The sequence below is a fragment of the Brachionichthys hirsutus genome, chromosome 21 (genome assembly GCF_040956055.1).
Source record: "Brachionichthys hirsutus isolate HB-005 chromosome 21, CSIRO-AGI_Bhir_v1, whole genome shotgun sequence".
Lineage (NCBI taxonomy): Eukaryota > Metazoa > Chordata > Actinopteri > Lophiiformes > Brachionichthyidae > Brachionichthys > Brachionichthys hirsutus.
The window spans coordinates 6,742,056-6,754,271 of NC_090917.1; the positions used below are offsets into that span (position 1 = coordinate 6,742,056).

General features: G+C 42.0%; 1 protein-coding gene across 1 annotated transcript; it reads right to left on the reverse strand.

The window, feature by feature from the left end:
- Window positions 1-119: 119 nt before the first annotated feature.
- cpped1 (calcineurin-like phosphoesterase domain containing 1) lies at window positions 120-11,415 on the reverse strand. The gene is made up of 6 exons (XM_068754528.1): window positions 11,296-11,415; window positions 9,295-9,513; window positions 4,003-4,175; window positions 2,479-2,604; window positions 2,190-2,322; window positions 120-1,605 (listed from the first exon to the last, which is right to left on the reverse strand). The coding sequence occupies exons 1-6, from the start codon at window positions 11,360-11,362 to the stop codon at window positions 1,379-1,381; spliced, it is 945 nt and encodes a 314-aa protein (XP_068610629.1). The 5' UTR covers window positions 11,363-11,415; the 3' UTR covers window positions 120-1,378.
- Between the last annotated feature and the right edge of the window lie 801 nt (window positions 11,416-12,216).

Genomic DNA, 12,216 nt, shown 5'->3' on the forward strand with positions numbered 1-12,216 from the left:
AGGAAGAAGACATGGATGAGTAAGTTTGGTTTTGTTAAGGATGGGATGCCACTCAAGTTCATATACATGTGAAGGCAGGCAAGCAAATACTTTTGGAAAGACGTTGTAAGATTGTGAATGCAGGACGTTGACTTGTTTATTTCACTTTTACATGTTGGTATTTATTTGTAACATTCCTGGCCTGAAATTATCTTACAGGGAATTCTGCTTGAGCTTGGCTACCATGAGGATCTAAAAACAGATAAGGACATAAGGTCCCTTCTCAAACAGGAAATGAAGGAGTTGCACTTTCACATATCACACCCATGCATTCCCCCCAGACACCCCCCCCTCCTTCAATCACATGCTGACTTTTTTTTTGGAGAAAATTAGGTCAGCGATTATACAGACGATGGAAAATAACATATGGTACCCCCACTCGCAGTCCTTCTGACACACATGTTGTTAAATTGTTGCCATGACGACCCTCTTAAATTCCCAGTTGGTCAGGGTGAGTTTGAGAGTCTGTATGTGGAAAGTGTAATCGAGTAGACATTTTGGGCTGATGGAAAAAAAGTCATTTTTTGCAGTAATGTCCATTTTAAAGACAATTTCAAGTCTGGAAGGTAAACTGTGACACCGTGGGGTTGTCAGGAAATTACTGCACTCCTCTCATTAATCACTCACTGATTAAATCATTAACATTTATTATCTGCCTGACATCATTTTTTAGTTTATCTAAGAACAATTTTACTTGTTTGGCCACATTTTACAGTACTTGTGCATGTGCAGGGTTCCCAATAAAAAAATAGGATGTGTTGCATCATAAATTCTGGTTTTATTTCTGACTGAAGAATCTCACTGTTTATACCTGCAGTATTCCATTTCCTTTAATGTGTGGGTTACTCTGCAGACAGAGAAGGTACAGATACAGTATTGAGTGGCACTAAATGCTACATTTACAATGTATTCAATATTTGTTTATCATTGCATCAAATCTGGAAAAAAAAGCATTTAGGAAAACATTCAGCATACAAAGAAAACAACCTCCTTTTCAGTTTAATCTAAGACTCTTTAAATGTGTGGTTTTGCAGGTTGTCACATCATTTACTTAAGCTTTTTTCTTTTTCTTAGTCAGAAATACTAATTATACCCCAGGATAAACCTTGAAATGATCTTCTTCCACTTTAACAAATTAAACCTTTTTTGGGAGATTGGGTCAATAGAAGTCATTGTTAGTTAATCACAAGTTTTCATTCACTAACATCAGGTAATACATAAAATATACTGGGAACATTCGCTGCAAATAAGTACAGTGAAGAGCTGAAAAACTCAACATCTTTCAAAAGCCTTATGGTAAATTATAGCAGGCAAATCAAACTGTTTCCGTGATTTTCCTTCAGCTCTGTAAGAGCTTTCTGAGATCCTCGTCCATGCCTCTCATCGTCAGCTGCTCCAGGCTGTGGTAGCGATGGACGACATCGTCTGCAGTCACTATGACAACCCTGACACCATGGGGATCATCACCGAGCTGGCAGCCGATGGCTGAACTCACCACCATGTCCAGGCCTCCGTGGCAACCACCAGCGTTTCTGTGGTAGTGGCCGGAGAAGACAGCTTTAACCCCTGTGACAGGGAGACAGGTGAAATCAAATATTCAGAGAAGAAACTGCAATATTATCATGAATAATCTCTGCTTTTTGAGTGCAATGCAATGCACACCACCTCTGACTCTCTGTTCCTCATATATCCCAAATGAAGGTATGACTATGTTTATTAAAATTGCAAGAGCCTTAGGTTCTGTCCGAGGTTTCTGCCTGTTAAAGGGAATTTTCCTTGTCTCCATATAGTTTTATATAGCACCTATTTAGTCAGTGGTTTGTTCAGCAACCTATAAATACATATAAATATAAATACATGATGTTTTTGTCTGCTCCTGCCTGTCCTTGTCTCTGTCTCTCTCTCCGATCAGTTTCTCACTTCTTTTTGCCATTTCCTCTGCTGTGCATGTGTCAGTCACTCCTGTTGCACTTTCTGACAGACAGTCTAGGAGTAATAGAGATTCTCCATTTTTCAACTCTAACTGCATGATAACCATCATCTATTGCAGTGTAGTCCTTGTAGAAACCACTCTGTACCGTACATTATACTGAAGTACCCTGATCAGTAGAGTTCATAAACAAACCTGGTATGTACCATCCTGTACTTACCTGTTTTCTTGAATCTGTCGAGCAGGTTTTGTCTGACTGGCTTTTGCATGTTGAAGTAGTCATCTTCCTCTTCGGGGTTCTTAAGGTATAGAGGAATGTGCTGAAACACCAGTATATGTTTGGGCTTGGGTTCCTGAACACATGAATGTGATGGATAAGTTTGAGACTCGCCTCCCGAGACAAGATTCTAGGTCGAATGGCTGCAGATAAGAGCAAATGTTCACACAAATGTTCACACAACAAACAAAGACATACAAGACCAAGATCCAAGCAATTCATATTGTTATACCTTTGATGAGGCGGCTCTCCTCAGCTGCTCTTCCAGCCACTCCTCTTGGGCTTCCTTCAGCTGAGGGCAGGCTGAGGAGTCATAGAACAACTGTGAGTTCAGAACCAGGCAGAATACTCCACCCACCTGAGACACCAGAGGAAAGGCAAGAGAGAGACGTGGTAAATGCGAGCCTCTGCACCCTCGGCAATACCTGAAAAAGTCAGTTTCACACAACAGATCAATTGAAAAACCAGCAGCAACCTCACATGGGCAAAGTGATCTTGTGAACAGTGTCCATGGCCCTCATTTATCAACAGCGCGTAGAAAAGGTTCCAAATTTGTTCCTACAAATGAAATTTAGAATGTTGGTAAGTACAAAAAAATCTGGATTTATCAAACGTGCGGACACTGGTCGTACGCACACCCGTAAGTAAGCCGTGTTGATAAAGCTCACCGGTTTCTAAGTACGCGCTCGTGCACGTGCACGTTGGGATCATTTGCATTCAGACACGTCTTCAATTGACCCTGGTAGCAGCGCTCCCCTTAAAACGTCATGTGAATGGATCCTTGTCACACCAAAATCATGGCAAACGGTGCAGAGAAGTGGGAGAAGTAGAGACGACCCAGGAAATACTATTTTTAACACTTAATGCCGGTGTGACCAATAAAAGAAAACATTCCACGGCTGCTGTAAATTCTGTTGAGTTAGAGGGAAGACCTCTCACAGAAATAAAAAAGAAATGGTTTGATGTAATGCTAATAAACAAGTCGCTGAAGCAGATTGCTGATTGGGCATCACAAATGTTAAATTAATAAACTTTGAAAAGGGGAATGACGCATATGTCTCTAACCTCGCGCTGAAATATTCCGGTGGCCGAAAATCCCAGGGTGGACAGTAGCTGGCTGAGCACTGGGACGGCTTTGGTGCGTTTTGTTTCTCGCTCCAACATCGGCTGTAATTCACGGCATAAATCCAACAGTATTTTGGTTGGGTAGCGGCACCTGCTGAGAAGCCACTCTGTGTTCTCACTGAATAAATCAGCACAATCTTTGGAAACCTGCTCCCTGCAGAGTGCACAGGAATGCGATAATAATCCGAAATGAGCCATGGCTTGCCAGCATTTCAAGTTTTCTTCTCAGTGTGTCCAATCACAGCTGTCTTTTATAGCTTGTCACACCAATTATTCAAATTGTCTGCTAAACTACTAATTGATCATCTTTATTAGGACACATGTGTGAAGATCGCTGAACACTGCATGCATTCTATTTGTAGTTTCACTGTTCTACCACTACATTCCGTGCGTAAGCATGGTCAGAGGTGTTCTTACATTTACGCACACTCCTAAGCACAAGTGCCAAACAATGCGTGGAAATGTTTGTACGCACGGTTGATAAATGAGGCTCCAGGATTCAATAAGGTACAATGGCCCTAAATATTTTTTCAAATGGGTAGAAATATGTAGAAGCATTTACTGTCACATACAGAGAAAGTCAGGGGTAAGTATTTTGCTCAAGGATACACCGGCATCGGCAACTGCTTACCCAGAAGCTGAAATAGTCATTTCCCCAAGCGCTGCAGTATTGCTCTACTGTCCTCGGGGTGGGGGTGTTTCCCAGGTCATGGTTCCCACTGACAAACACAAGTGGGATGGAGGGATCCGTCTCCTTCAGGACCACCTTCAGGTCTCGCTCCTGATCATCTCTGAATGGCATGCCTGGGGGAGGAGGGGGAGTGGTGTTCGCTGTCACTAGGGCTGCAACGGATCTTAGATTAAATAGAGTAATTCGGTTAGAAAAAAGATTTAATTTAAATTTTATTGCCTCGAGGATTCGTTTAATTAGTGTTACATATTAAAATCACCCATAAACTGCTCGGAACTTAAGTGAAGCTTGTTGTTTCCGCACGAGAGGGGAAGCCGTCTGGGCATGTCCGTGGGAATTTAATTTCGACAATCAGCAAAATGAGAACAAAATAATTTGTATCAATTTCTATACAAGATATAATACATATATAACATAGTTTCGGTTTTTGAACAGTATTACATAACAAATTATGTTCGAGAACCGAGTTTCCACCGTATTTGATTACTGTAACAGTAATTGGGACTGGGATTTAGGTTTGACTGGTTGTAGGATAAACGATGGCCAGCACTTCTTTAAGAAGCAAGACTGTTTAGTTTAGGAAATGGGATGGTACCTTGTGAAACCTCTTAATGAGATGCAAATGAAAACCTTGGAGTCTATCAGTGCTCCTCTCTATCTTGTGTGATTAATGTCTTCTAATAACCACCTTCCTGTATCAGCAAGTTTATCTCATGGAGACATCACGAGTCAGTCCACAGTTTCCCTGTCTTTAAATGTCTAAAACACAGACCCAATGTTGATGAACACAATCCCTCTTATTGATGATTTTCCACTTTGTTTCAAAACAACTGCAAGAACCAGCGTATGCCGTCACATTTGCAAATGAAGGTTGTCAAAACTAGGTATGATGAACGGGATTGCAAGTTATAAGAAGTCACAAAAGATGAAAAGGACAGAAAGGAAAGAGATGGGTAGGAAGGGAGAATGTATAAATGACAGAGAAGTTATGATAGAAATCGGCGACAAACAGAAGTACAGTTGTCAATTTACTTTTGCCGACAGTGCCAGTTGACAACCAGCTTCCCCGGTTCACCACCCATTCATCCTGTGTTGTAAATAAACAGTTTAAGGGGAAATTACAGCTGTGAGATGGAAAGAGCAGCTCTGGCTATACTATCCATTTCCTCCTCAGGCTGGATGCAGCAGGCCAGTTACCAAGTAAGTGACAGACATGGTGAGTAATGAGGATGGCAGGCAGCCTGCTCGCTGGGGATAACAGTAACAAGGGGGAAGGCCACAGTATTTAAAGGTTCCCAAGGCCTTGTGGTTTAAATGCTTACACAAATATAGACTCTCTGTGCATATGAATCAGACCTGGCTTTCACCTATAAATGCAATTTATCAGAATCATTTAGAGATGTGGGAAATGTTCATCTTTAAACAGGGCAGTCATGTGTTTGATACTTGGATGTCTGAAGACATAATTTTGGATGATGGGGGGGGGGGGGGGGGGGGGAGACAGACAGCTCCAGGAGTGTTCATGGAGTCCTGGTTCAGTAAAAACTGGTGGTCATTATGACCCAAAAAGAGAAGGCGAAAGAGAGCAGCTCTGTGACTAAGGCAAGCCAAATGCATATAAATAGTTTCCCCTGAGTCGTAATTTAGAAACAGAGGCCAAGGACACTTTAGCGATGACATTGTGCATCATATAAATTATGTGCTACTTAGTAAATGCGTCTAATCTTCAACTGAAGATCAAGGCCAGAGAGGCATTAATTGAGATAAAACCAAACATGTAAATGGATATTTATGAGAAACATGGTGTTATCAGAACAAGACAGGTTCTCCTGCCAGGCCCAATCCTTGAGGCCAGGCAGCTCATACGACTCCCTAATTATCATGCAAATGTAGTTTACACTGGTTGGTAGCTTGTGGCTCTTAATGCTGAACTGCAGTAGTTCCTGCCAGCGTCTTCCTCTTACCCAGTATACAGTACTCCAGATTAAATCTGGAGGCTGGACATCAACAAACAAACAAACTAAGATGTAGTCCCTTAAATAATTTCGCCTCATTGTTCATAAAACAGCCTCTAATTTATGAGTTGGTTAATGTTTACAGATAAGCATTGATCATCACATCGCTGTCCCTACCAAGAGACGGATGGGAAACAACTGAATGCGGCAGGAGTGTGTATCAGCTACAAACAGGTGGGAAATGAACAACAATGCGATCAAGAACATTTTTGGGTTTCATTTAAAAAAAGATTTTATTAAAGAAGTAAGTGTTGGCACTCTTGGCTTGAGTATATTGTAAAGTGGCACGCGTCATGAGAAAGGCTGCCGATCCCTGGGTTAAACATAATTAATTAATTATTTAGACAGCTGGAACACACAAAACCACACTGGCTGGTATCGTATGAGAATTTGACAGGAATTTAAATTATGGTTAGTCGAATCAATGGCTGAAATCTTCATAAGCACAGAAACAAAACTTACCAAACTAAACAGCCAGAAGGCCTGTGTGATTTCAGAGACAAATATCAGCTGCTAACATGGGGGGGCATGCTGTTTACATACTTGAGAAACAGACAAGGCTAACATTCAAACCTTGCTCATTGAGGAATATTCTGGATCTGACCAATCGAAAGGATTGTATTTTTCACAGACCGCATGAATTAGATGTAAAAATACATGTTATAAACATTGTGGTTTCATTGCACATTTTTGTAAAATGCTATTCACTCTTTCCAGAGACACCAATATGTGTTTATTTCACACATTTCATCACGGAGCTCCAGCAGTTCCAGAGTCACAAAAAAAGCAATTCTGCCCGAGGTCCATCAAGGTTGCACAATTGCAGCGAGAAAAATTCCCAGTCTGTGAACCCTCGTTTACAATGGCAATAAACCGATTCTGATTCAATGAAAGCTATATTCTAAAATGTCAATCATGTCATACTAAATACAGATTTTAAATCATTTTAATTGTAGCACTCAGAAATATTAATGATGCAATAATTGTGACATAAATATCCAACACTGGAATAATAGCTCCTTTCAGAGAATTTCCTTTCTAATCAGATTGCCATCTAATGCTGTGGGAGGTCAAAGATGACAGCGAGCAGAAACTGAGTACCGGTAAGCAGAACCTGGATCAAGACCACTACCGGTACTACCGGTCTGATCGAACGTCCTCAGTCTCAGACTACTTTAAATCTTTTTTACACTATAACCCGAGACTGGGTTATTACAATAGAACTATTTCACTATACAACCCTTTATTATATATTAGAAACTGAACTGAACTTCGGGTGGCAATGCAAAGGTCACTTGACTTGTGGGTCAAGTTGGGTTCCGTCTTTCCCTGCTAATCCTGAAAAGTGCCTTGAGATAACCTTCTGTTGTGATCTGGCGCTATAGAAATACAATTGAATTGAACTGAACACATGACGGATGTTTCGAATAGTATTATTACTGTTATGTTTATAAGACCTGTGAATATTCCCATTTAATGATACATTTATTTGGATGAAGTTTAAAGGGTGAGTTATCGGTTTTCGGAGATTGAGTTATACTGTGTTTCGAGTTCATTAACATAGGGAACTATGTGACATGGGATGACAACAATTTAAATTACAGCCGGCAGTAGTGATGAATAAACAAACAACTTCACACAACCCAGGAAAACACAAACTTCAGGATTGATGGACAGAGTTGATGCATACCGCTTAATCAGTCCTGAAGCACCATCTGCATCACACCGGCACTTTAATACAGCTTTGACACTTTTTGCAATTCGCATTGAGAACCGTCTGTTGCATGCTACAACAAGTGTGTCAAGAACCGGATAGAAGAGGGCTGAACAACAGCTGTCTGACAGATGGCTGGTGTCTGCAGAGATGTGGTCGATGTCAGGAGTGTGACGAGAGTCTGGAGAATCCTTAGCGGCAGCTGCAGCTAAAAACATCATGTATGGGACTCTCTGTAAGATCCGGCTGGGTCTCGTTTGAAGCATCTTTGAGTTTGGAATTTAAAGAGGTTCTAATGTCCGCTCTGTCAGGGTTTCTTTTCATTTTTTTCAGCAAATAACTAGCGATTCAAAACCTTTAGCTTCCACGCTATGTCGCATGCTGTTGTGGTACCAATATACGCACCGTGTTCTGTGCCTAATTATGGGGTTACGTAACATGATTGGCAGGATGTAGGTATGACTCATAACGGATCAGACTGAGTGACTGTACCTACACTACGCACAAAAAGTTGGGAATATTTGGCTTTCGGGTGAAATTTATGGAAAACGGAAAAAGTTCACACGACAGTGGTATTATATCATGAAAGTAGGGCGTTTAAGTAGAAGCATGCAATTGTGATTTCATTTGCAGGTCGTCTAGCACGCAGACCACGCTGACGTAAACGGTTTCAAATGGTCTGACGTGACACTTGGGTGCCTCTCACCTCCCTTAAACGTGCCTGGAATTGAGTGGCATTCATCATCCGGTTCCGCAGGATATTGTTCACAATAAAGCGGTCATCAGTGTAGGATGTGGCGAAAGGACTTCCACTTCTATGTCTTTCTGTGACTCTTCCAGTCTCTCTGTGGCAACCTGCTGATGACACCCTGACACTCTAAGCTCAGCGGCCACTTCCATCTGAGAACATCGCGTCTGAAGCCTTGGTCTCATGATGTCAAAATGTGAACAGCATGATGAAGAGGACTCTTTAACTCACTCAGTAATGAAATAAGTGTGTGAGCGTGTATTACAATGTAATGGAAAGACGAAACAGGAAGTACGTAGAGAGGAGGGATAATGGCGGCACAGGCGCGATCTGAGAACTATAAGCAGCTAATACTGTAGAGTTTGAGTCCCGATACTCAGGAGAAAGCGACTGTTTTGGTTTTTCAAAACGATGATGATGATCACGGTGAAATCACAGAGCTGAAGAGTCGAGCGCTACCGAAGCGGACCGACAGCCGATGTTGGACCCCGGCCGAGCTGCGAGTCGGTCTAAATCCCGGCGTGTGTCGCCACACACGCCTCAACTCACCGGACAAACTGACGGTTTTAGTTCGGATTCAGGTCAGGGTCATCTGTAAAGGTCACAGGGAATTTTAGATTCATCCTGATGTTTCACCTGAAAGCCGAATATCCCTAACATTTTGTTAGCCTCCCCTAGCCTCTTAATATTGCAGCCTATGGTTTCCCTAAAGGTTCTTAAGTGTTGTGCAAGGCCTTTGTGTACTTCAGTCATACCTGGCAAGGCGTGGACCAAGTCGCCACACAGCACCATAAACCTTGGTCTGGGTCTGAGCCGGTTCACTGCCTCCACAGCTTGCTTGGTGAGCTCCACCTCCTCGGCCCATTCATCTCCTCCCTCATCACAGTTGCCTTCCCGCCAGGCCTTCATCAATCCAAGCTGGGGGTCTGCGGCCTGTATGAAGTAAAATGGTCCGGTCCATTCCCGCTCTGCATCTGAAACACAGAGGAATGACAGGTGATGGGTGCAATGACACAATTACCGTATTTTCCGGACTGTAAGTCGCAAAGAATCTTCATTCTGTGAGCCCTGAACAATCTATAATAAAGATTTAATGAAGGCCTAAGAAGTTGGCTGGACTTGCAGTCCCCATTTTTACGAAGTATTACTTGGCTTGTGTAACACATCAAATAATACATGGATCCATATGAACATGGCAAGTCAAGAACGTTTGGGTGTAAACCAAACCACTTATAATCTGGGCTCTTTGTAAATTGGGCAACTTTTAAAGGTTAGAGTCGTCCAATTCCATTGTCTGCCAATCTAACAAAATACAGTGACAATTTAGAAAACATCTTGATCTAAACATGCCCTCTGTGTACCCCGCTATAAAAAATACAACTTTCACCCAGTCTCCTCTGAAATCTTTGCTAATCTGGCACAATAAGGGCATTAAATTAGTTCATGATTTATTGTAGGGTGTGTGTGTGTAATCATCATAATGTAACCCAATATCAGTATAGCTGTAATGTGGGTTGACTTTGTGACAGAGGGAATAAAGAGAGGGAATATCCATTAAATACTAATAATGATATACTCATTAAGGAGTACGCTAATTTACATATTTTGTGTGCAAGTTCATTTTCTTTAAAGAAAATATAACAACAAAATTATACGCTGCAGGGTGCACTCAAATCCTACAACTTCTATTTGTTACACAGAGCATACTTTATAACACATGTTTTTACTCTGTCGTACCATTTTCAAGGCAAATGAAAAAGAAGAAAAGAAGAACACAAGGGCTTGTAGCACGACTTCTCAGATGGTGCACTCAAAACAAGATTCAACATTATTTTAGACAAAAGCTGTTTTCCTACAGTTAGTGCTCAATAACTAAGCAGATATAAAAGGTAAAAAAATCAATAAACATATAGCTGAACATGTTTAAGTTATTCTAATAATTGAATGTTTTCTCTTCACTTTTCAAACACAGAAACTTAAATTACAGTTGAAGTCAGTCTGCTGAAATATGATGTGGCAGTGTGACAATACTTCCCAGAAGTGGTACAACTCTGATACTACTACTTAGTAGTATCTGATTTGGCTGCAATGTTGTAGTGTTAGTGTTTAATGTTAGTGTTTAATGTTAGTGTTTAATGTTAGTGTTTAATACCGAATAGAGAACCAGGCTTTGAACTTCTGAGCACATTGAGCACAACTAAACAGGAAGTTAACTATTCTCATTCTGAAGACACACGCTAGCAAGCTAACCCTCCAGCCCCAGACACACGCTAGCAAGCTAACCCTCCAGCCCCAGACACACGCTAGCAAGCTAACCCTCCAGCCCCAGACACACGCTAGCAAGCTAACCCTCCAGCCCCAGACACACGCTAGCAAGCTAACCCTCCAGCCCCAGACACACGCTAGCAAGCTAACCCTCCAGCCCCAGACAAACGCTAGCAAGCTAACCCCCCAGCCCCAGACACACGCTAGCAAGCTAACCCTCCAGCCCCAGACACACGCTAGCAAGCTAACCCTCCAGCCCCAGACACACGCTAGCAAGCTAACCCTCCAGCCCCAGACACACGCTAGCAAGCTAACCCTCCAGCCCCATTATTGACGGTGTTCCTGTCTACAATCATCGCTACACAAAAGGGGAATACTTTACTCTCTCAAGTCAATAACCTGTAATAACTTATTTAAGAACCCCCGTTAACCTCACACTTTAAGGACGCGTTAGCTAAAGAGCTAGTGAGAAGCTAACAGCTGTCTACTACCTTCAGTCAGTCCGCTGAATACCCGACACTGAGCCCTGTGAAAGGCGTCCTCCTCCTGTTCAGCCATAACGTCCGTAGAGAAGAAACGCACCGACTAATCACAGTGATTAATCACATTGATTAATCGGTGCGGAAACCAGCAGTGGGGGGGTCGGCGCATGCGTAGAGCTCACCGAGCAAAGCCCCGTGTCTGTAGTGTTGTGCGAGTCATGAACGAATCGTTCAAAAGTGAAACTTAAAATAAACTATTTAATTCTGCCTTTTTATTATATAATTTAATAATATAATAATAATAATAATCCGCCGTGTGGGACCGTTTTGATTTTATATCAGCATATAAGGCATTTGTTTTCATTTCCTTTTTGTTTTCATCCTGTTCCTTCCATTTTCCACTTGATCTATCAGACTTTTAATCCATTTCAAAGTGACTCCGATTTATTTATTTATTTTATTTCCTGCAGGATAAACGACGTATTTGTTCGACAGAAGCAAGAACTGTCCAAAAGCTCCTCGTCAATGCTGAGGGATTTACAGAGCCAGGCATGAAAACGAGGCTGCAAATGGACCTGCACAGACCTGGTAGCCGGCTACATATGGTGCTCAGGATCAGCACTGGACAGCTCCAGAGGTAGTCAGCTATATATGGAGCTGTCCAGTGCTGATCCTGAAAGTGACGTCTTCTGTTAGATTCATCAGCCTCCAGTTCCTTGATTTTCTGGAAACATGTCAGAGGATTTATGCACGTGGCAACATTATTCCTCCTCAAAGAAACAACCCGTTTCATCTGTTGTTGAACTTGGGGCCTTTCTGCGAGGAGTTTGCATGTTCTCCCCGTGTCTGCGTGAGTTCTCTCCGGGTTCTCCTGCTTCTTCCCACCTCCAAAAACATGCAATTTAGGTGAATTGGTTCCCCTAATTTCTT

Bases quoted from the DNA above. Each gene is read 5' to 3' on its own strand.
- cpped1 (XM_068754528.1), bottom strand. From the start codon at position 11,362: ATGGCTGAACAGGAGGAGGACGCCTTTCACAGGGCTCAGTGTCGGGTA. The intron at 4,176-9,294 runs GTATGACTGAAG...CTCCTCCCCCAG, and splicing joins CTTGGTCCACGCCTTGCCAG to GCATGCCATTCAGAGATGAT. The intron at 1,606-2,189 runs GTAAGTACAGGA...TCCCTGTCACAG, and splicing joins CGACAGATTCAAGAAAACAG to GGGTTAAAGCTGTCTTCTCC.